Source organism: Lagopus muta, chromosome 9 (genome assembly GCF_023343835.1).
Source record: "Lagopus muta isolate bLagMut1 chromosome 9, bLagMut1 primary, whole genome shotgun sequence".
NCBI lineage: Eukaryota > Metazoa > Chordata > Aves > Galliformes > Phasianidae > Lagopus > Lagopus muta.
Window position 1 is genome coordinate 19,027,733 of NC_064441.1, and position 20,743 is coordinate 19,048,475.

The window sequence follows — 20,743 nt, forward strand, 5'->3', positions numbered from 1 at the left end:
CCCAAAGGCAGCCCTACACAGGCACTGAGCACACGGAGCTCAGTGAGAGCAGCGAGGCAGCCCTGTCCCTTTAAAAATCTCCTGGAAGACAACGTTAAAAGGAAAAGAGAGGGGGAAAAAAAAAAAAAGGCGAAATCCAAAATAAATAAACGGCCACATCCGGATTTCCCCCCTGAGACACTAATAAAGGGTTTATGAGTTTGATACGAATTACCCTCCCTGGCCACTCGCAGCTGATCTTCTGGAAGGCATTAAGGCTGTGCTCCTCTCCCCATCCCACAGGACGCAGCGATGCTGGGGTACCCTGCAGCCCCGGGCCCCTCTGCTGCCCCACACCCATGTGCTGGCCCTGCTCCTGCCTGCACCTGGGTCACATCTACCATCAGGGTTGTGCCGTGTCCCCGCTCCCCATGCAGGCTCCAGCATCATAGACAGAGCTGCCCCTGGGACCCCGAAGCTCCCTGCACCCCAATGATGCCGTCCCCTTCAGCCAGAGCACCCCACGTGTCCACCAGAGCATCCCTGCATGGCACATCTCGTGGGGACAGGGGTTCCCATCCTGGAGCATGAATGGATTTTGGGATGCGGCGATGGCCTCGTCGTGCTGTCGGAATTTGGGACACTAAATTGAAAGCAGGAACCGAGGCAGGAAAACAGCTGTTGGCCACAGCCCTGAGCGATTTCCTTTGGGTCAGAAGCTGGGCCCAGTGTGAAACCGGGCTCAGTGCTGGGGAGGAGAGCAGGGAAAAGAGCCCTTTCCCGCAGCATCTGCCTGCACTCTTGGTGCTGCCTTTCCAAAATGCCTCTTTCTCTTGCCTGCAGTGGCTGTGGCAATGCATTCAGAGTACTCCTCTCCTTTGTCAGCCCCCAACACGTGCCCAAGAGCCTCCACATCCATCCCAGGTTTGCTGAGAGCCATGGAGCTCAATGGGGCAGCACACTAGGCTGGGAACAGGAGCAGGTCCTGGGGTCACCTTCTGCTCAGGGTCAGACAGAGCCATGTTCCCATGCACAGAGCAGAGCGGGTCCACCACACACCTCTGAGAGCCATTTCCTTCTGCTCGCTGCCATCCTTCATGCTACCAAGTGGCCACCAACCACCAGTGCTCAGCCACCCACGGTGACGGGGTGCCCCAGGGCCCAATGGCGGCACGGTGGCTCTGTTGTGCCCGGCTGGGCAGAACGGCACTCGGGAGCACGGGATCTGTGTTGCAGGAACCTCGGTATTCTTGGCCCCCCTCCAGCCGCTTCCCACCACACGCATTCATGTGCATGATTAGCGTTCTTGCATTCTTTGAATGCGGGCCAGATAATGAGTTCAAAACTTCATTAAAACATAATCTTTCCCTCGCCCCCCCCCCCTCCTTCCCATGCACACGCACACACGTGTGCACACACACGCGTCCCAGAGCCACCTGGAGGCCCCCCCTGCCTGGGGACAGTGCTCACAGGGACCACCGGTGTCACACATGTGTTGGGGATCAGCAGGGACATTCTCTGGACTTGGCCTAATTAGCTGTAGCAGAGGGGGAGAGCAAAATCCAAACCATGTGCTTGAATTTAATACGAGCGCTTTCGTGCTGACCCGCTGGCCCCTCCACCCAAACGCATCGGGGCTCAGCAGGCTCTGCATCTTTAACAGCTCCCTGGGTCTCCCTGTAAGCCCCACAGCACATGGAGCAACTCTGGGCCTGGCTTGGGCTTTGTTTCCATCCCTGGGGTCCTACAGGGAAGGAAACAAACCCTGCAGCTGGAGGTACTGGAGGCTCTGGTAGGTGCAGGATTTGCTCGTGGTGCTGCTCCTGGGCATGCTCCATTCCCCTGCCCCAGACATGGAGTCATTGCAGAGAGAAGGATGGTGGGGCTCAGGCTCTGGGCACCTCCAAAGAGAAGGTGGGAGCCGGGCAAGGGCTAAATGTCATCAACCAAGCCGTGCTGGTGACCCAGGGCTGAAGGTGGGACCTGAGCCAAAGCAGTCAAAGCTCCTGGAGGAGGCACTGGGAGGGGGGCAACCAGCAGAATGTGGCTTTTCTTTGTGCAGGCAAGCCTCTCCACTGCAGTTCCCAAACCAGCAGCATCCTGACAACTTGTAGAACCATCAAAACACAGAGGTTGGCAAAGACCACTAAGACCATCTCGTCCAGGTGCCGATCCATCCCCACCATGACAAACCATGAGGCTGGAAAAGAGCCCTAAGATCGTCAAGTCCAACCACTGATGCACCCCCGATGTGCCCACCAAAGACATGGCCAAGGAAGACACTTGTCCCTCAAACCTACATGGTGACACTTTTCCACGCAGTGATGCAGAGATGCACTCGCCCAGCACCAGCATCCCGCAGCCCTCAACCACCTCCAGCATCGCATCGTGGCGGCACGGAGCGAGAGCGGAGTTCCCCATAGGACTGAAAGCCCTTTGGATGTGCTGGTGCTTTGATTACTTGACAGAGCATGTTTTTTAAATTATTCTTGTGTAAATATTTACGCATTTTTACAAGAACCATGTTGGGAGCAACAGGACACGGCCCAGGAAGGGACGAAGGGGAGCTGGATGGGCGTGGGACGGCCCCAGCCCTGCATCCATCCCCTGATCCCGAGGGCATGGAAAAGCGCTGATGCTGTTCAGAGCCACCCCCGGCGGCCCCGGCCCGCTCCCCGGGGCTGTGTTTTTGGGAAGGCCGAGGGTGAGCTCCCCCCTCCCTTCCCCCACCCGCAGATGGGATCCACAACGAGCCTGGCGTTTTCCGCCGAGCTCAGCAGAAATGAGCCCAGGAGGTCAGTGACCAGAGAAAGGGATGATCCATCATTAAATAAATTGTTTTCATTTCCCAGGATAAAGGGGAGGAAGGGGAGGGGGGTGCTGGATTGGGACTGAAAATAAAATGAGCGAAATGCAGGAAAAGCCCCCCCTGCGTTCCCTGCACGAAGAGCCCCGCTCCTCCCGCTCAGCAGCCCCGCTCTCTCGCAGGGCTTTTACAGCCAATCCCTTAATGTGATTATAATAATTATTTCTTTACTAGCTTTTTTTTTTTTTTTTTTATAAACAGCCTCTTTTGAAATTGCACCGGGGGAGCCAAGACTCCAGCTGAGCCCTGGCCCGCAGGAAGGAGTCGGGGCCGGGGGAGCGTGTGAACGTGCGCGTGTGCGTGCGAGCCAGCACGTGTGCAGAGCGCGGCCGTGCACCGGTGCCCATGCGGCAGCCCGCGGTGCCCGTGCCCGGTGTGTGTGCACATCCCTGGGCTGTCAGCAAGGGCACGTGGTGCTGCGGCCACGCACATGTCAGCGCACACATGAGGGCACGTGTGTGTGCTGGGGAGCTGCCCCGCTCCCGAGCCTTCCTAAGGCTGTGACCCCCCAGCTCCCCGCGATAAGCATGCTGGTGTCGGCGCCCCATCGAGCCCCCACAACCCCTGCTCTGTGTGGTCCCCCCCCCCCCAGCCCCAGGGCTGGGCTTTGAAATCTGTTGAAAGGAGACCGTTTTTGCCAAAATAAACAGCCTGTCATGTTAAATTACTCTCCCTTCCTCTCAAAGTCCCCTGGTTCCCTCTTCCCCCACCCCGATCCCGGCCTTTCTGCTAGGGGCCATTCTGCTCCGGGCTGACTCCTGCTTCCCTGGGGCACACGGGAGGCAGCCGGGGCTGCTGGGAGCCGCTTGGCCTCCGCATGGCCTCCATCCTTGCTGCAGAAGCACAGCAGGAGGCTGGGGGCTGATGGTGGGCCCCCCAGCCCCACGCTGCAGCAGCAAGCGATGCAGAGCCGCTGGGTTCAGGCTGCGGGGCAGGGCAAGGCACACTCTCTGTGTCCCAACCTCCTTATCCTCTGCCCACACCTCGCTCAGGTCCCCCAGAATTCACAGCCACCCCATTCCCTTTGTGGTGGAACAGCCACACTCCATGTCCCCACACTGGGAGCACAGAGCGGTGTAGGGGCGGCTGGGGAGCTGCTGAGCTGCTGCAGGGTGCTGCAGCCGGGAAGTGCCTTGCCATCTATCCCCACGCTGCTGGGTTTTTTCCTCTCTCTTGCTTGCCCTCCCTCACTTTTTTTTTTTTTCTTCTTCTTTCTTTCTATTTTTTTTTTTCTTTCTCCTGTTTCTAATGGAGTGAAAATTCGTAGAACCATAAAATGCAGAGATGGAAAACGACCTATTACCTCATCCAGCCCAGCCCCTCTGCCAGCGCTGAGCCGTTCCCTGCGAGTGTCCCGGGTGACTCGTCTAGACCAAGCACGCACCGCTCCAATGGCCATTCCAGCGCTTCCCCGAGGAGATTATTCCATGCTCTAACTGACCTTATGGTTAGGAAATTTTTCCTGATGGCTCAACTCAAGTGTTTCTGTGCTAAGCTGGAGCCTACTGCTTGCTCTGCCCTGAGCACCCATCCCTCTGTTAGCAGCAGGAGGCTGTGCTTCCCACCTGCAGGTCTAGAGTGGCCCTGGAAGGATTTCCATCCGTATGCTGCTTCTTTGCACTTGGGTCAAGTGCTTGAGGTCTTCCTCAGATGTGGGCCCTCAACCATGTCCTGTGTGGAGGAAATGGGCTGGGCTGGTGCTTGACCCAAGTCTTCATTTTGGAGCAGCAAGCATGAGGGCAAGCGACAGAAAGCAAGGGGCTGCAGCAAAATCCTCCGTGCCCAGAAGTGCCAAAGCCTTGGGCTCTGCTTTCTGCACAGCCAGCGTGGGATGAAGTTTGGACACATTGTTAGAGCCATGTGCTCACGGTATCACCTCCCACAGCATGGAGGGTTGGGCTGGATCCAGCCTGCAAGTGCAGAGGGCTGGTGACTGCCCAAAGTACCTGTGTATGACATTTGGGGAGTTTGGCAGGAGGCTGTAGGCAGGGAAGGTCATGACAGGGATTCGGGGGAGGCATTTTTTGATGCAGTTGCATCTGATTCCCAAACAATCTTTGATGTCAAAGATTTGCAGACTTGTTCTGGCCGGAGTTCCTCACTCTGTTTTGTGTTGGGGGTATCCTTCCTGTGTGCATTCCCCTTTGAATCGCTCTCTTGAGTGCTGACCCTTTGCATCCCTGCTGCTCCCAGGCATGCACTGCAGGCTGGAACAACAGCCAACCCGCTCACCATCTGTGAGTGCTCCCAAGGGCTTTCCAGGTGGATTGCAGCAGGTGCTGCAGCACAAGCAGTCCTGCTCCTTCTGCACATCTCCATCTCGCCCCTGGGCAGCCCTAGCTGCAGCCATGTTCTGTATCAGCCCATGGGTTCGTGGACCCTATCAGCACTCTCCGCTCATGCCCCTGCCTAGGAAAGCCTCTCCTAAAGGATCCTGAGACACTTTGGGAATGTGGAGGATCTGTGCTCACTTTATAGAATCATAGAACGGTTGGGTTGGAAGGGACCTTACAGCCCACCAAGTTCCAACTCCATGCTGTGGGCTGGGTGCCAGGCTCCCAGGTCAGGCTCCCAGGGCCCCATCCAGCCCGGCCCTGAGCACCTGCAGGGATGGGACAGCCACACTTCTATGGGCAGCAACGTCAGGGCTGAGGTGCAGTCTCACCAGAGCCGAGTACAAGCGATGGTCATACCAAGTCGCACGAGGCCAAGCGCACTGCAGGGCGGCAGAGGCGATGACAGCGCAGCTCCATCTCCAGCTGCTGCCCTGCCCTTGGCTCGCCCCGGCTCTCGCCCAGGTGCCACTCCTCAGCCGGGGTTCCCCCCGCCCAGCACTCGCTCCCTCCCCGCCCTCCCTCCCACGGAGCTCTGTGCTCACAGCCGTGCAGCCCCAGCCATGGCAGCGGGTGGATGCCGCTGGCGCAGCTGCCTGGAGGTGGTCGCGTCCCGCCAGGGGCAGCGGGTGCAGCATTTCCAGCAAGCCGAGGACATCCTGCTGACCTTGCTGGAGCACGTCCACGCCGAAGAGCCCCGCTTCCTGGTGGACTACTCCAGGAACCTGGAAGCCTTCGAGTTTGTGCTGTGCGCCTCCGAGGATGCCGTCGTGGTGGAGGTGCCGCTGCGCATCGATGGGGATGCCTTGCAGGTGCGGCCGTGCCAGCCCACGGACACCGGGAGCACGGGACACGGGCACCTGGGTGCCTGCAGCCTCGAGGTGCCCTCTGCGGTGACTGGAGCAGGGGACTGGACCAGCATGTGCACCATGGGTGGGATGGAGCAGGTACGGTGCCTGGCACCGGGCAAAGTCCTGCAGCGCCTGAAAGAGCTCCTTGTGTCAGCCATTGTGCAGTGCCAGCGCCGCTCCCTCCTGCAGCCAGGTGCGTACCGCTCTCTCCATCTGCACTATCCCCGCCTCCCTCAGCTTCTAACACACTGTGCCCACACAGCTGCTCCTCCGTGCCAAAAACGACCCCAGTGGGGTTTGGAGATGGCATTTGTTAGGGAACCACGGCCAAACCGCAGAATTGGGAAGGGCTGAATGGAGCGGGGTGGGAGGGCCCATGAATGCTGTGGTGCACACCCTCTCAGCCTGCAGGACCAGCTGTGGTGACCTCCTCACCTCCTCCTCGCTTGTCACCAGGTGACCTCAGTGCTGAAAATCTGAAGGAAGATGCCATGGAGCTGTCCCTGTTGGTGCGTGGTGGCTGGAGAACCATCCGCTTTGATGTGGTCCCGGTGGTCAGGAGGCTGCAGGAGACCCCAGGGCTGGATGGGAGGCAGCACGACCGTGGCTTCCCCGAGGGTACCCTCCAAAAGGCCACCGGCGATGCTCACTTTGTCCCAGCCTCCAAACACTGCTGGAGGTGAGCAGCCCTGGCACGCAGCAGTGCCACAATGGTAGAGTTGTTCTAGAGCTTTGCATACAATTTGGGTGACTGACAGCAGAGCTGAGAAGGGCCAAGGTGGCACGTACCCTGCACCCAGCCACAAGGAGGGGCCAAGCATCCAGCTGGACCAGCCCAGGCTAATTTCAGGCTCACACCAGTTGTCTAACACAGGTGGGGCCAGTGTGTTGAGGAGCACAGCCCTGCTGCACCCCACCTATGTCCGTGCTGGGAGGGCAGGAGCTGCCCACACCCTGCACATCCCCTGCTCAGCAGAGTTGAGACCAGGATGCTGCACGCCTGGAGTGAGCTGCTGCACCCTCTTTAGCCTCCCCAGCAGCTCACTGCTTCCTCCCCAGGCTCTCTACCCACCTCCCCATCCTGAAGCTGCTCTGGGCCGTGGACACACTGCAAGGACCCCGGCTAGACAGCCTGCGCCTGCTGGAGCAGCTCCGCAGCCAGGACTGGAGGGAGGAGGACGGGAGGGACGGTCTCACCTTCAACCACCTGAAGGTAGGTCCTGCCAGAGGGAGGAACGTCCCAAAAACCCGGAGGGACCGAAGCCATGTGTGGAGTAGGATGGGCTATGCCAGCTGTGCCATGGGTTGTCCTGCACCCCGGTGCACCGGGAGGTGCCCATTTTTGGATCTGACGAGGCCCTGTCTCTCCACCCAACCTGTTTTTGGAACTTTGGGCCCCTGCCAAATGGTGACGCTGGTTGGGAAGGGGCTGTGCCGGGGACGGCTCCGCTGTCGCAATTGCAGCCCGCTCTGCCAGGGCGGAGGTGGAGAACACGGCCCCAGCCCAAAGCAACCCGAATCCAACAGGTTTTATTTCATGTCGTGTTCTTTGACGTTTAAGGGAAAAAAAAAAAAAGAAAAAAAAAAAAAGCCCAATGCATGTTTATCCTTCACAAAGCACCTCCTGTGGGCTTCTGGAGAAATGCAGGCTGAGTGCAGGCTTTTGCTCAGGTTTTCTGCTTGGCTGGAGCCTCAAAACTCCTCTCTCACTGATGAGAGAGCAAAGGCAGCAGCCCCAGCACATCGCTGCTGTCACACGGATGTGATCAGCTCTGGGGCCCCAGCACGAGGGGCAGCTCCTTCCTGCATGCCTGGCTGGGCACATAGAGGTCGGTGCTGGGCTGTACCTGCCTCCTGTTGTGATGTGCTTCTGGAAGTCACGGACGGGCCTCTCCCCAGCACAGTGCTGAGGCAGCTGGAGCATGTTAATATTTCACACCTGTGGGGAGCCTGTGTGCATCCTTTCAGAGCTGCTCCCTAGCTGCCATCTCTTAAGGGAGCAAAGGAAAAGCTCCAGATGTGAACATGAGGACAGGCAGGTGTGATGCTGGGCTGAGCATCGGGTCTGGCTGCGGAGTGGCCTTGGGGATGTGAAGGTGCATGGGCTTCCCCCAGGAATATCCTGGGGAAAAAATATCATTTTCCCCCTTTGTAGATGGTGCTGCTGTGGAGCACGGAGCTGTTTCCCTCTCCTGAGGATTGGCAGGACCTGGAGGGCTCTGTCTACAGGCTGCTGGTGGTCCTCCTGCGCTGCCTGGCCACACAGCGCCTGCCCCACTTCCTGCACCCGGAGCAGAACCTTTTCCAGGGGGATCCACACCACCTGGCCTCGCTCTACCCCAAGGTGGAGGCCTTTGCATGGGACCCTGCACGCTTCCTCCGCTTCCACTTTGGCCTCCCAACGCGTGCCGATGGCGTGCAGGCAGACCCAGCCCTCCGAGCCCTCCTGCAGCTCCCTGCCAAGGATGGGGCATACTGGGACACGGCCTATTTTGATGTCCTGCTCAGCCAGGTAACTGGGAGGGAATGCTGAGACCCCTGGCTCTGCACTCAGCTGCTCTCACAGGCACGGGGCAGAGCTTCAGCGACGCCTGAAATTGGCTGGGCAGCACAGGGTTCATCCCAAAACTTCCTGCCCTAAGCTATTATGTGCTGCCTGCCCTTCTGTAGCCTGCAGCAGTTGTGTGATGATGGCAGTGCTGCAGGGGGTCCGCTCCCTCACCACCCATGTCTCTGCTTAGCTGCAGGTGTACCACATCCAGGATGCCACGCGCTGCTCAGCCATGTCCCAGCTCCTCACCAAGCTCCGCAGACACATCCCACTGCAGGGCTGAGTGGGACTCACTGCCACTCCTGTGCTCACCATGGGGCGAGGGGAACCCAGGCTGTGGGGAACCCCAGGCTTTGTTGGGAAGCAAAGAAATCTTTCTGCTCCAAAGATTAGCAGGAACTAGCCCAGCTCTGCCTCTCTCCCCGTGCTGGGACTTTGCAGAGCTTCCCGCAGCTGCACCTTTCCTCTTGGATCTCGGCGAGTCCAGGCAAGCTGCAGGGCAGGGGAGCAGCATGGAGCTGCGTGGCTTTATTCAGGAATGGTGGCACCGGGGAGCAGCACATGTCTGCAGCAGCAGATGGGTTGTGGTGACAGTGATGGAAAAGATGGGAGGGGAGGAGGGCTGCAGCTGGATCCTGCCTCCCTCCCCCCCACCGAACACATTGGGCTGCTGAACCCCGGGGCCAGGCGGGATGGGGAGCAGGGCACTGGGAAAAGCAGGAAGGCTGTTGGCCACCTCTGTGCCGTGTCCTGCCGATGTGCTGCTCCCTGTGGGCATTTGCTCACAGCCTGCTATGCTGGCAGTGCTGCAGGGCGTCTCGCAGGGCCCGCAGCAGGCGGTCCACGTTGTCCTGGGTTGCGTTGTAGCCCATGAAGCCGATCCGCAGCACCTGGAGGAGAAGGGCAGGTTTCCCTGCAGCACCCACCTTCCGGCCTCATGTGGGGCACACAGCAAGCTGTATGGGCACACGTGTGAGCGTCCCAGTCTGTTCCTATTTAACCCTCATTTCCTCTCTGTCGTGATAAAGATACGTTACCCTACTAATTAATTATGTGTGCAGCTACTCAATTATGTGCAATTCTACGTCGCAAGGAGTGTTGCTGCACAGGCAGCAGGATGCACAGCCCTGTATCAATTTCGTGTTGCACTGCTGATGGCCACAGCCCCGTGTTGGCTTAGGGAAGGGGAGCGCACTGCCCACCTTGCCTGCAGTGGGGCCTAGGCCCCCAGCGATCTCAATGCTGTGTTTATCCATCAGGAAGTCTGTGATCTCCTTCCAGTTGTAGCCTTCAGGCACCCTGATGGTGGTGACAGTGGGCAGCCGCGCTGCCTGGGGAGGAAAGGCACAGGGTTGGAGCCGCATCTCCTATCCGCTTCCCCAGATTGGGGTCCCTCTGCAGCACCAGGGAAGCTCTGAGCTGTGCAGGGCTGTGCCCAGATCCTGCACTTACTTCCTCCTTCACGAAGAGCTCCAGCCCCAGATCCTGCAGCCCCTGGCACAGGCGGGTGTAGACAGCCCGGTGCTGCTCCCACGAGTTCTCCAGGCCCTGGCAGCACAGAATAGATGTCCCCTGCCTGAATGTCCCATGCCACCACCAACAGCTGGGCACCCTCTGCTCCTCAAACCCTGATGTAACACAGGCATGGCCCAGCTCAGCTGTTCCTGTGCCCAGCTCACCTGCTCTGCCAGCATGGCCAAGGCCTCCCGCAGGCAGAAGATGCTGCTGATGGGCACCGTGTGGTGGTACCTGCAAAATTCAGGGGGCCCCAGGGCAGGTTCAGCCACTGTGAGCCCCTCGGGCAGGCACATGGTTCTGTGAGGTGGGGAGAGGTGGGGAGCAATGGCAGAGCTCCACAATTCCTGGGGAGGGGACCTGGGCAGAGATGCAAAGCTGGGACAAAGGGGCTGTTTTGGGAGTAAGGAGAAGAAATGCAAATGGAGCAAAGCAATTGGATAAGGTGGGGGGCTTTGGGGACAAGGGAGGATAGATTTAGGGTTAGGGTTAGGGTTAGTTATGTGGTGGGACAGCCACAGCCTCCTGTCTGGGTACAGCCTGCCCTCACATGCGTGGCTCGCCATTGCAACCCCAGTAGTTTGCCAGATAGCCCATGTCCAGGTAGAAGGATGGGGGCCTCGTCTTCCTCCTCAGCATCTTCTCCCTGGCAGAACACAGGGCTTGAGTGCTGCCCCGTGGAAGGGAAAGCCCTCTACCCACTGCTGTCCCTGGAGCATGGAGCCCAAAGCAAGCACTGGGTTGGCATTGCAGCCAGGGGATGTGGCCAAGGAGGAGGTCATGAAGATACCTGTGCCCCCAGCCCTGCTGGGACGGGGCTGCCCTTACCTTGCTCGCTCACTGAATGAGATGGGAGAGCTGCCAGGGGGGGCACTGAGGACTTTCTGGGACCCCGTGTACAGTACATCAATCCCTGCATGAGAGGGACCAAGGGCTCTGAGCGGGACTCTGTGTCCCATTGCCAGTGGGAAACACAGGGCACACAGCACATATGCTGGTGTGGGGGCACACAGGGACCCCTGTGCCACACTAGCACTGCGGTTCTCACCCTGCTGGTCCATGAGGATGGGCGCTCCCCCGAGCGATGCCACTGCATCCACAAGCAGCAAGCAGCTGTGCCTGGAGGGGGACAGAACTCAGCCCCACAGTCCCCTGCAGCCCAGCCCTGGTGGGGTCCCCAGGCACACTGACCGGTGGCACAGCTCGCCCAGACCCTCCAGCGGCTGCAGGACCCCCGTGGAGGACTCGCCATGGGTGATGAAGATCACTGAGGGTTTGTGCTGTACCAGGCCCTAGTGGGAACAGCGAGATGAGTGCCCATAGGGGGCTCAGTCCCGGCACCCCACGGGTGGCACACACCTCCTGAATGTCCTGCAGGGTGAAGTACTCGCCCAGAGGCTTCAGCAGCTCATGGACCTTGGCTCCTGGGTGTGCAGAGGGATGGGGAGTTTTGGACAAGCATTATCGGGGGTCTGCCATAAACCACCCTGAGGGTGCCACCCTATAAAACCCGAGCTCTCTGCTATGTTTCCCATCACCTGGGTGGGAGCAGCGGGCCCCCTGCTGCAGGGCTCACGCTGTCACCTCGCCCATAAGCAACCATACCCAGCCTCCTGGCGATGTCAGCTGCGCGCTGTCCCCAGATGCCGTTGATGCCCACCAGCACAGTGTCACTGCTCTCCAGCAGGTTGGTGAGGGCAGCCTCCATGGCGCAGTGCCCGCTGCCGCTGATGGCCAACGTGAGTCGGTTCTGTGTCTGGAAGGCATACTGGATGCCCGCCTTGATCTCATCCATCACCTGAGATGAGGACCAGCACCGCTGTCAGCCCGGCAATGCAGGAGGTGTGGGCAGCCTGGCAGAGCCACTCACCTGCAGCACCTCGGGGTGCATGTGGCCCAGGATCTGCTGGCCACCGGCTGCCCGCACTCGGGGGGACACATTGCTGGGCCCCGGCCCCAGCAGCAGCCGGTGGGGCACGGCCAGCGGCCGCAGCAGCTCCCGAGGCGGGGGAACACGAGGTGCAGAAGCAGCCATGGCACAGCCAGCTGCACTGCGAGCCCGCAGGAGAGCAGCTGTGGATATCAGCAGCACTGCGGCACGGTGCATCCCCTGCCCACGGCTCCACGGACACTGACCGCCGGACTCTGCCCCCGCCGCCTCCCATCCAGTTAATGTGCCACCAGCAGCACGGTGTGCTCAGCAGTGTCCTCTTGGGGTGGTCATGGGATGCAGTGCCTCACACAGGGCTCCGTCAGCCGTATCGGGGCCGTAGCGAGGAATGTTGTCACTGAGGATAAGGCTGAGGTTCTCAATGCCTTCTTCACGTCTGTCTTTAATAGTCAGGCCAGTAAAACTCAAGGTATTCAGCCCCCTGGGTGTGGGGAGCAGAACAAAACCCCACATTCAGAAGGAAACAGCAACCTGCTGCCTCACCTGGGCTGTACCAAGTCTGTGGGGCTGTTGGGACCCACCTGGGGTTGCTGAGAAAGCTGGTGAGGTGGTTGCCAAGCTGCTTTCCATCATCTTATCAGTGGTCCTGGTCAGCTGGGGAGGTCTCAGATGACTGAAGACTGCTAATGTGACACACACCTACAAGAAGGGTCATAAGGAGGATCTGGGGATGTGTCACAGATGTGTCTGCCTGAACTCAGCGCCAGGGAAGGTTGAGGAGCAGATCATTGAGTGAGATCAGACGGCATATGCAGGACAACCGGGGGATCAGGCCCAGCCAGCATGGCTTCATGACAGGCAGGTCCTGTCTAAACAACCTGATCTCCTATGACCAGCTGACCCAGCTGGTGGATGAGGGAAAGGCTGTGGATGTAATCTACGTAGACTTCAGCAAAGCCTTTGGCTCTCTCCCACAGCATTCTCCTGGAGAAGCAACAGCAGTGACTGGGACAGGTACATGTGTTGTGGGGTAAAGAACTGGAGAGCTGGGCCCAGGGAGTGGTGGTGGATGGACTGAGATCCAGCTGGCAGCTGGTCATGGGTGGCGTTCCAGGTGGTCACAACCAGGCAGCTGGTCATGGGTGGTGTTGGTCCTAGGAGCCGTGCTGTTCAATGTCTTTATTGGTGATCTGGACGAGGGGATGGAGTGCACCCTCAGTAGGCTTGCAGATGACACCAAGTTGGGGGCAGCGTCCATCTGCCTGGGGGTAGGAAGGCCCTGCAGGGGGACCTGGACAGGTTGGATCACTGGGCTGAGGCCAGTGGGAGGAGGGTCAACAAGACCAAATGCCAGATCCTGCACTTTGGCCACAACAACGCAGGGCAATGCCACGGGCTTGGGGCAGAGTGGGTGGAAAGCTGCGGGGAGCAAAAACACCTGGGGCTGTTGGCTCAGGGGGGACCTCATTGCTCTCTGCCGCTCCCTGAGAGGAGGCTGTAGTGAGGGGAGGGACTGGCCTCTGCTCTGGGTAACAGAAATGGGATGAGAGGTGATGGCCTCGAGCTGTACCAGGTTGGGTATTAGGAAACATTTCTTCTCAGAAAGAGCAGTGAGGCACTGGCACAGCTGCACAGGGAGGTGGGGTCACGGTCCCTGGAGGTGTCCGAGAAGAGGCTGAATGTCACGCTGAGGGACGTGGTCAGCCGTCACAGGTGCCGGTTGGTGGTTGGGCTGAATGATATTATTGGTGGTTCCAACCTTAATTATTCTACAATCTTATGATTCTGTGGCACTCACGGGGCTGGGACAAGGGATGCGCACGGCACCGAGTCCCGGCATCACCGCCCGGCCCACGGCCTCTCCTGCCCGTCCCCGGGGAGCCCTCCGGCTCGGCTGCACACGGGACCGGGCAGGGGCCCGCAGCCCCCCCGGGTCAGGCAGCCGACAGGGCGGAGGCTCCGCGCACGGGGAGGGGGGGGCGGTTGCCGTGGCGCCTGTTGCCGAGCGACGGTTGCCAGGCGCCCGTTGCCGAGGTGCCGGTTGCCATGGTGACTCGGGTCCCGCCTCTCCCCGCGCCCTTGCGGCGGATCCGCAGCGCGGGGCCGGGGGTGGTGTTGGGGTGGGATGCGGTGACGTCACCGCCCCGGGCGGCGGCGGCCAATGGGAGCGCGGGGGTGAGGCGGGGCAGGGCGGGACCGCAGGGGCGGGGCCGACACCGCCCGCACCGGCATCGGCAGCGGTACCGGTAGCGGCATCCCCACCGGCGCCGGCCCCATGCCGGTGCTGAGCGGCTGAGCGCAGCGCCCCGCCGCCCACGGGCACAGGTAGGGGCGGCGGCACCGGCACCGCGCGGGACCCCTTCGGGAGGGGCTGCGGCCGCCGCCCCGTCGGGGCGCAGAGGGGCAGCGGGGGGCTGCGGGCTGCTGTCCGCCACCGTGCGGGCACGGGGAGAGGGGGACAGAGGGCACGGCGGGCACGGCGGGCACGGAGCCGCCGCGGCTTCCAGAAGCATCTGGCGGGGGGGGGGGCGATGCCCCGGGGGCGGCAGGTGCGGGGCTGCGGGGCTCCTGCGCCGTCATCGTTACGCTTCGAGGCGAAACGGCGGTGGCCCCGGGAGGCGGCGGAGATCCGCGCGTGGCACCGCTGACCTTGGGGCGGCCGCCGCGTCCCCGCGGACAGCGCTGGCGGCTTCGGACGGTGGGAGGGGGCGGCTGGCACGGAGCTCGGCCGCCCCTTTGTCCTCCTCCCCCGGCCCCGCGCTGCCCTCCATCTTGGCTGAGGTGGCACAGCGGTGGCCGCAGCTCCCCGCGGGCCCGCAGCCTTCGCATCACCACCTGCACGTTGGATTCGATCCGCGTTGCGGAGCTGCGGTGCCCCGACACCCGAGAGGGGCAGGGCGGGTGGCACAGAGCATGGCATGCAGCCGCCAGCCCTGAGTGCCCCCTCGGAGCTCAGGGATGGGCGATCCCAGCCCGCCTGCGCTGCATGCTGAAAACTGCACCGTCACGGCCCTTGTGCAAGGCTGGGCTGGGGACGCGAGATGGGTGTCCTAATGAATGTGACTGGGAACAATAGCCCTTCCCCAGGGTTTTTGGCTGGCCTGGGACAGGTGGAGGTCAGAGAGATGCCACAGCTACCATCCATCAGAAAGGAAAAGTGGTCCCAGGGGCCGGGCGGCTGGCAGAGGCACAAGGCTCTTACACTGACCTGGGAGGGGCGGGTGGCAAGGTCCCGGATGTGTCATGTCATTGAGGTAGTGGGAAGCAGTCCTCAGCCCCATAGGGTGTGACCCCAGCAGGAGGGAGCCCGTGGGGATGTAGGGCAGCAGAACACCCAACGCTTTGTGGTTGATGTCATCAGAACCACAGCATCCTCCAGGGGATGGGTTTCTGCTGAAGGTGGCATGGTGATCCTGCAGCATCCCGATGGGATGGGATGAGAAAGGATGGCGGCAGGGCATCCTGCTGTCACCTTGGTGGGATGGCAGCACGGGGTGTGGCAGCGCCGCCTTGGGTTTATCTAATCCCTTCATCTAATCCCCGCTCAATTAATCTTGGCTGATCCCATTAATTGTTGCTCTGTGGCCATCGGGCCGCTCCTGCGATGGAGCTCTGTGGGGAGGGGATGCGTTGGGGACACGACAGCCACGTGAGAGCCTCCCTCCCTGCTTCCCACCCGCTGGACCGCTCCCAGCGGCGCCGGCCTTGCGTTATCGGATTTCTCTCGAAGGCAGCGGATTAGGCAGGCAGTGGCCCCAGGCACAGGGATTGGGCCGGGAGGGGATGGCAGCAAGGAAATGAAATGGACGGAGTTGCTCTGAGACAGAAAATGGAGCCCGGTGCCTTGGCGTGGCTCTGCGGTAGCTTGTTCTTTCCCTTTGGTCACATTTATTTTTTATATCCCTCGATCCAAGGAAGCAGCAGGATGGGGGATGCAGAGGCGTGTGTGCATCGTGCTCACTGGGCCCAGGGTGCTGCTGGCAATGCGCTGGAAATAGAGCTGAGTGCAGCCTGAGAGCAGGTGCTGGGGCTTGGCATCCAGTGGGATGCAGTGAGTGGGGTTTTGGTAAGCCCAAGCAGCCATGCACTCCTCCTGCAGGGATGCAGTGCACCTTTAACACGGGCAAAGCATTCCCCAAAGGCAGCACCACTATTGTCGTGCCTTCTGGCTGTGGATTTCTCACTGCACCACGCACATACCCACCCTTGGGCATAGTATCGTGGATTTTGCCTCCCCTTGGACTAACACCCAAAGGGTTTTAAAGCAGTGCCCTTCTCTCAGGACCGTCCTGTGGGTTTTCTTCTGCCCTTTCTTCGTTTTCCACAAACTGAGCTGTTCTTTTTCCATGTGAAAGACCATCCTGTGTTCAGGGCCCAACACACCGCTCTGGCTTCTGACATCCGAGGAAGCGAAGTGGGACTGGCGCTCGTCCATTTGCACCTCCCTGGGGCGAGCATCCCAAGGCCCCTGCTGCGTTCCTGGGAGCCACTGGGGCCCTGCTGGCAGGGTTGCCCTTTGCTGCTGAGACCATTGATTGCTGGCTTAGTGAGATGGAGCGGAAAATAGCTATTGAGTGCACAGGGCAGGGCAGCAGCCAACCATGGGGCACTGAGAAACCGCAATGTTTTTGTGCAATGCCCTCCTCCCACTGTCTGCCCTCGAGTCAAAGGGTTTTCCTCCCTTCTGGGCTGGGGGCTGGAAGCTTTGGGGATGGGCACATGAAGGGCAAAGGGGTGCTCACTCCATGGGATCAGCACCTCGAGGTGAGACAGCTGTCCTGCCCCCAGCTGCAGGCGCCATGTCCCCTTCCATCCAATTGATGCTGCAGGTGGCTGGGTGATGCTCTTGGCTCACCTCGACTCAGGGCCCGGAGGTGGGAGCTCCCCTAACTCCTCCTTCTCGCCCCACAGGACAGCTCCGTTAGCAGCACCCATCCCAGCCGGCGCCATGGCGGGAGCATCCGTCAAAGTGGCGGTGCGCGTGCGGCCCTTCAACTCCCGCGAGATGAGCCGGGAGTCCAAATGCATCATCCAGATGTCAGGAAGCACCACCAGTGAGTACGGCATCGTGAGCCCCCCGTGCACTGCGGGAGCGGGGTTTGCTCGGCTTGCAGGGAGCAGAGCAGGGGTTGACACCATGCAATGGTGGGGAAACGGTGCCCTACATCCCTCCTCTTTGGCTCTGGAAGCATGCAGATGGGACAGCACCTAAAATAACTCCCAGCTCCCTGCGTCACTGGCAGAGCCGGTGCCAGCCACCCCCATGGCACACACCGCCAGCAAAGGACGCTGCAGCGTGACGTGTGGGGACGTCTGGCAGGTCCCGGTGTGGGCAGTGCAGCTCCCGCCGGCCCTTTGCTGACGGCGAGCTTTTCCTTGCCCGCGGCGTCAGGCGATGAATGAACAAAGCATGGGCTGATCCCACTGGGGGGGCTGTGTGGGGCCGCGCTGCTCCCGGAGTCGTGCTGAGCCCCTCTCACCGATGGAGCGTGACGGCCTGTGGGGCAGCCCCTGCCCGGCAGCGAGGCCAAAGCTGAATGCGGTTGGTGGGGCGGAAGGTCCTCTCGCAGCCTCTCCCCCTCCCCAGGGTCAGCTGCAGAGTGGTGTAGCGGGGCGGCTCTGCGCTCTGCATAACTCATTCAGCAGAATTCATCGCGCCCTGCTGGGTGCAGGGCAGGGGGATGGGAGCGGAGGAGCCAGTCCTTCCCGCAGCCCTTGTTCCCCAATTTCCAGCCCCCCTCCCTCATACTTCTTGGCTCACGGTGACCAACCCTGCCTGCCAACACTGCTGCTTTGTTCCACTGCAGCATTGCCACGGGGACCCCGGCCTCCTTCCCACAGCCCATTGCCATTCCTGAGGGCAGCGTGGCACTGAATAGCCACAGGCTGGGGCTGGAGGAGCCCTGCAGGCACTGCCGCCCACGGTGCTTTTCCAGGTGCTTCCCCACACTGATGTCTGCTCTCTGGAGCTTTATCCCAGCCTGAGGCCTGACATCTCTGTTGTCATGGCAAAACATGGGGCTTCAAAATATGGGGATTAATTTCATTCTGCTTTGTCCAGTTCAGTACTTATGTGTGGCAAAGATAAGCGACATCTCCAGATGCTCTCCTCCTCCCTCTTGCCCATACCTTATTCTCCCCATCATAGAATCATAGAGGTTGGAAAAGACCTCTGAGAACATCCAGCACATCCATCTCCTTGGTGGCAAATAACCAGGGTGGAAAAAGAGGCATGGAGAGCATCTCAGCTTTGGGGATGGGACAGGATGGGAGACCCACAGAGCTGCAGTGCATTTCCCCATTTCCCAGCCACTGGCCATGCTGGGGCCGTGCCCCCCCCGCCAGCTGGGTATCTGCAGCTGGGACACACAGAGCTGCTTGGTGCCATCCCCGCTGCTCCCAGCCCTGTGCCCGGCACTGACAGCACTGCGACATGCAGCATCCTTTCCGTGCCAGCTCCTTCTCGCTGCAGGTCTCGGTCTTGACCCCTCCTTTGTCACCTTTGTGGTGACAGGTCAAGGACACGCTGCCAATTCAGTATGGCAAAGCCCGTTCCCTAGCGACCCCGCTGTTCATGAGAAGACTTCATCATTAATTTAGGACCTGGGTTGTATCAAGCACAGCAGTGTGTCCTCATGTTTGCACTGGGTGCTTTCTCACCCCATTCCAAACTTGGAGCACTCGGGGTGATTGTGCCATGTGGGCAGAGCTGCAGGCACCTGTGTGGGGCAGGCGGATGGGCGATGGGATGGCGATGGAGCATCCCACCCTGGGGGAGATCCATTGGAATTTGGGCTGAAGAACCCATTGAAATTTGAGTTGCAGAATCCACTGGGATTGGGGTTACAGAACCCGCCATGGTTTGTGCAGCCCCCTCCCAGCTGCTCAGTAAGCTCCCAGCCCCGCAGCAGTGACAGGGAGCACTGTGGTCCCACTGCCACCGCTGCATGCTGGCAGAGCTCTTCGTGGGGGCTGGGTGCCCCACGCTGGGGGCTGTTTCCCCCCCTCCCCACACAGCCCTGCGCATGTTGCAAGGGCATCTCAATGTCAGCGGCGATTGCTGAGCGCTGCATCCCGTGACTGCCCTCCTGGTTTGGGTTTCTTCTGACGCATCTCTATGAGCGTCGGTTATTTCAGAAGAAAATAAAAAGCATCATAAACACTCCACGGGGTGGGGGAGGAAAAAAAAAAAAGAAAAAAAAGCGTTGAGCAAGTGAGAAAGAGAAGTGATGCAGTCTCTAATTTCCATGGCAACATCCTTTTCACCAGGGGATGGGAAAAAGCAGGCTCTTGTTTCTGCTGGCGGTTTAACACAGGGCATTAATCACCCTGCTGCTGCAGGGAGGATAAGGTACCAAAATAAAGCAGTGAGCAGGAGGGGGCTGGGAGCACTGCTCCAAGTCCCCGAGGGTGGCTGTAGGGGGTCGGGGCTGTGACCCTGAGCTGTCCCCACGGTGTAATGGGGCAGGAGGGAGCCCAATAGAGGGAGCCGCTCACCCGCACAAGGCTTTGCCCTCCTGCCTGTCCCCAGTTTCCATCCCAATGGGGATATAGAAATGAGCCCATTGCAGCCCACTCGGTTGTGGGATGTGGTGCTGCCACCTGGTTTCATCACATCTCTCTCTGTCTGCCCCCAGCTATCCTGAACCCGAAGCAGCCCAAAGAGACACCCAAAAGCTTCAGCTTTGACTATTCCTACTGGTCCCACACCACGGTAAGCAGCAGGGGGCCCGAACCCAGCTGGAGTGGGATGCAGCAGGATGACCTCTTTCTCTGATTCCTTCTCTCCTTCCTCCTCTCCACAGCCTGCAGACATCAATTATGCATCTCAGAAGCAGGTGTACCGTGACATCGGCGAGGAGATGTTGCAGCATGCCTTCGAAGGCTACAACGTCTGCATCTTTGCCTATGGGCAGACTGGTGCTGGCAAATCCTACACCATGATGGGGAAGCAGGAGAAGGACCAGCAAGGCATCATCCCACAGGTACTGCCTGGTGAATCGTAGAATCATTCAGGTTGGAAAAGATCCCTCAGAGTCCCAAGTCCAATCCCAGCCCACCTTACCGTGCCCACTGCCCACGTCCCTCAGTGCCACATCTCCGCAGCTCTGACCGCCTCCAGGGATGGTGACTGCCCACCTCCCTGTGCAGCTGTGCAGTGCCTCACTGCTCTTTCTGAGAAGAAATCCTTCCTAATACCCAACCTGAAAAACTGTCTCACACCTGAGCAGGATGCCCAAGGAAGAAGTCAGAGGGAGGGACAAGTCAGGGAGATGATCTGTGGGTCATGGGGACTGCAGAGCATCCCTCTGCCCGGGGCTGAGCATCCCAACTCTTCTCTCTGCAGCTGTGTGAGGACCTCTTCTCCCGCATCAATGACACAACCAATGACAACATGTCCTACTCCGTGGAGGTAGGCACATCTCCTCCTGGGAGTGGGACGCTGGAGGCCCTGCAAGTTGGCCGTGTACCAACATCATTAATTCCAAGTGAAACTCAGAGCCCTGTGCATGCTGTCCCCAGGTGAGCTACATGGAGATCTACTGCGAGCGGGTGAGAGACCTCCTGAACCCCAAGAACAAGGGGAACCTGCGGGTGAGAGAGCACCCCCTCATGGGTCCCTATGTGGAGGACCTTTCCAAGCTGGCCGTGACCTCCTACAACGACATCCAGGACCTGATGGACTCGGGGAACAAGGCCCGGTGAGTGGGGTGAAGGAGAGCACTGGGACTTGAAGAGCTTGCAGGCACCTCTAGG

At 60.0% G+C, this 20,743-nt stretch overlaps 3 protein-coding genes across 29 annotated transcripts in view; 2 read left to right on the plus strand and 1 right to left on the minus strand.

Moving 5' to 3' along the window:
* Window positions 1-5,040: 5,040 nt before the first annotated feature.
* On the plus strand, window positions 5,041-8,954 carry MAB21L4 (mab-21 like 4). The gene is given in 7 exon segments (XM_048955256.1): window positions 5,041-5,082; window positions 5,324-5,404; window positions 5,406-6,222; window positions 6,486-6,708; window positions 7,089-7,242; window positions 8,185-8,541; window positions 8,771-8,954. Coding segments are annotated over 7 exon segments (1,767 nt in total). The 3' UTR covers window positions 8,864-8,954.
* Window positions 8,955-9,079: 125 nt separating this feature from the next.
* AGXT (alanine--glyoxylate and serine--pyruvate aminotransferase) lies at window positions 9,080-12,241 on the minus strand. The gene is made up of 11 exons (XM_048955320.1): window positions 11,966-12,241; window positions 11,701-11,893; window positions 11,455-11,519; window positions 11,287-11,387; window positions 11,144-11,214; window positions 10,924-11,008; window positions 10,646-10,741; window positions 10,260-10,329; window positions 10,033-10,128; window positions 9,783-9,911; window positions 9,080-9,470 (listed from the first exon to the last, which is right to left on the minus strand). Exons 1-11 carry the CDS (start codon window positions 12,200-12,202, stop codon window positions 9,363-9,365), a joined length of 1,251 nt encoding a protein of 416 aa, XP_048811277.1. The 5' UTR covers window positions 12,203-12,241; the 3' UTR covers window positions 9,080-9,362.
* A 1,957-nt stretch (window positions 12,242-14,198) lies between these two features.
* The window catches only part of KIF1A (kinesin family member 1A), a 32,525-nt gene continuing 25,980 nt past the window's right edge, over window positions 14,199-20,743 (plus strand). For all 27 annotated transcript variants that reach the window (XM_048955031.1, XM_048955032.1, XM_048955036.1 and 24 more), the window contains exons 1-6: window positions 14,199-14,311; window positions 16,898-17,040; window positions 19,624-19,700; window positions 19,792-19,971; window positions 20,334-20,399; window positions 20,510-20,688. In XM_048955031.1, coding sequence (XP_048810988.1) covers window positions 16,935-17,040; window positions 19,624-19,700; window positions 19,792-19,971; window positions 20,334-20,399; window positions 20,510-20,688 — 608 coding nt within the window. In that variant the 5' untranslated portion in view covers window positions 14,199-14,311; window positions 16,898-16,934. The remainder of the gene's footprint in view (window positions 14,312-16,897; window positions 17,041-19,623; window positions 19,701-19,791; window positions 19,972-20,333; window positions 20,400-20,509; window positions 20,689-20,743) is intronic.

Coding starts and splice junctions, on each gene's coding strand:
- AGXT (XM_048955320.1), bottom strand. CDS start 12,202: ATGCACCGTGCCGCAGTGCTGCTGATATCCACAGCTGCTCTCCTGCGG. Junction 11,520..11,700: donor TGACATCGCCAGGAGGCTGG/GTATGGTTGCTT, acceptor CTGCACACCCAG/GAGCCAAGGTCCATGAGCTG. Junction 9,912..10,032: donor AGCTCTTCGTGAAGGAGGAA/GTAAGTGCAGGA, acceptor TTTCCTCCCCAG/GCAGCGCGGCTGCCCACTGT.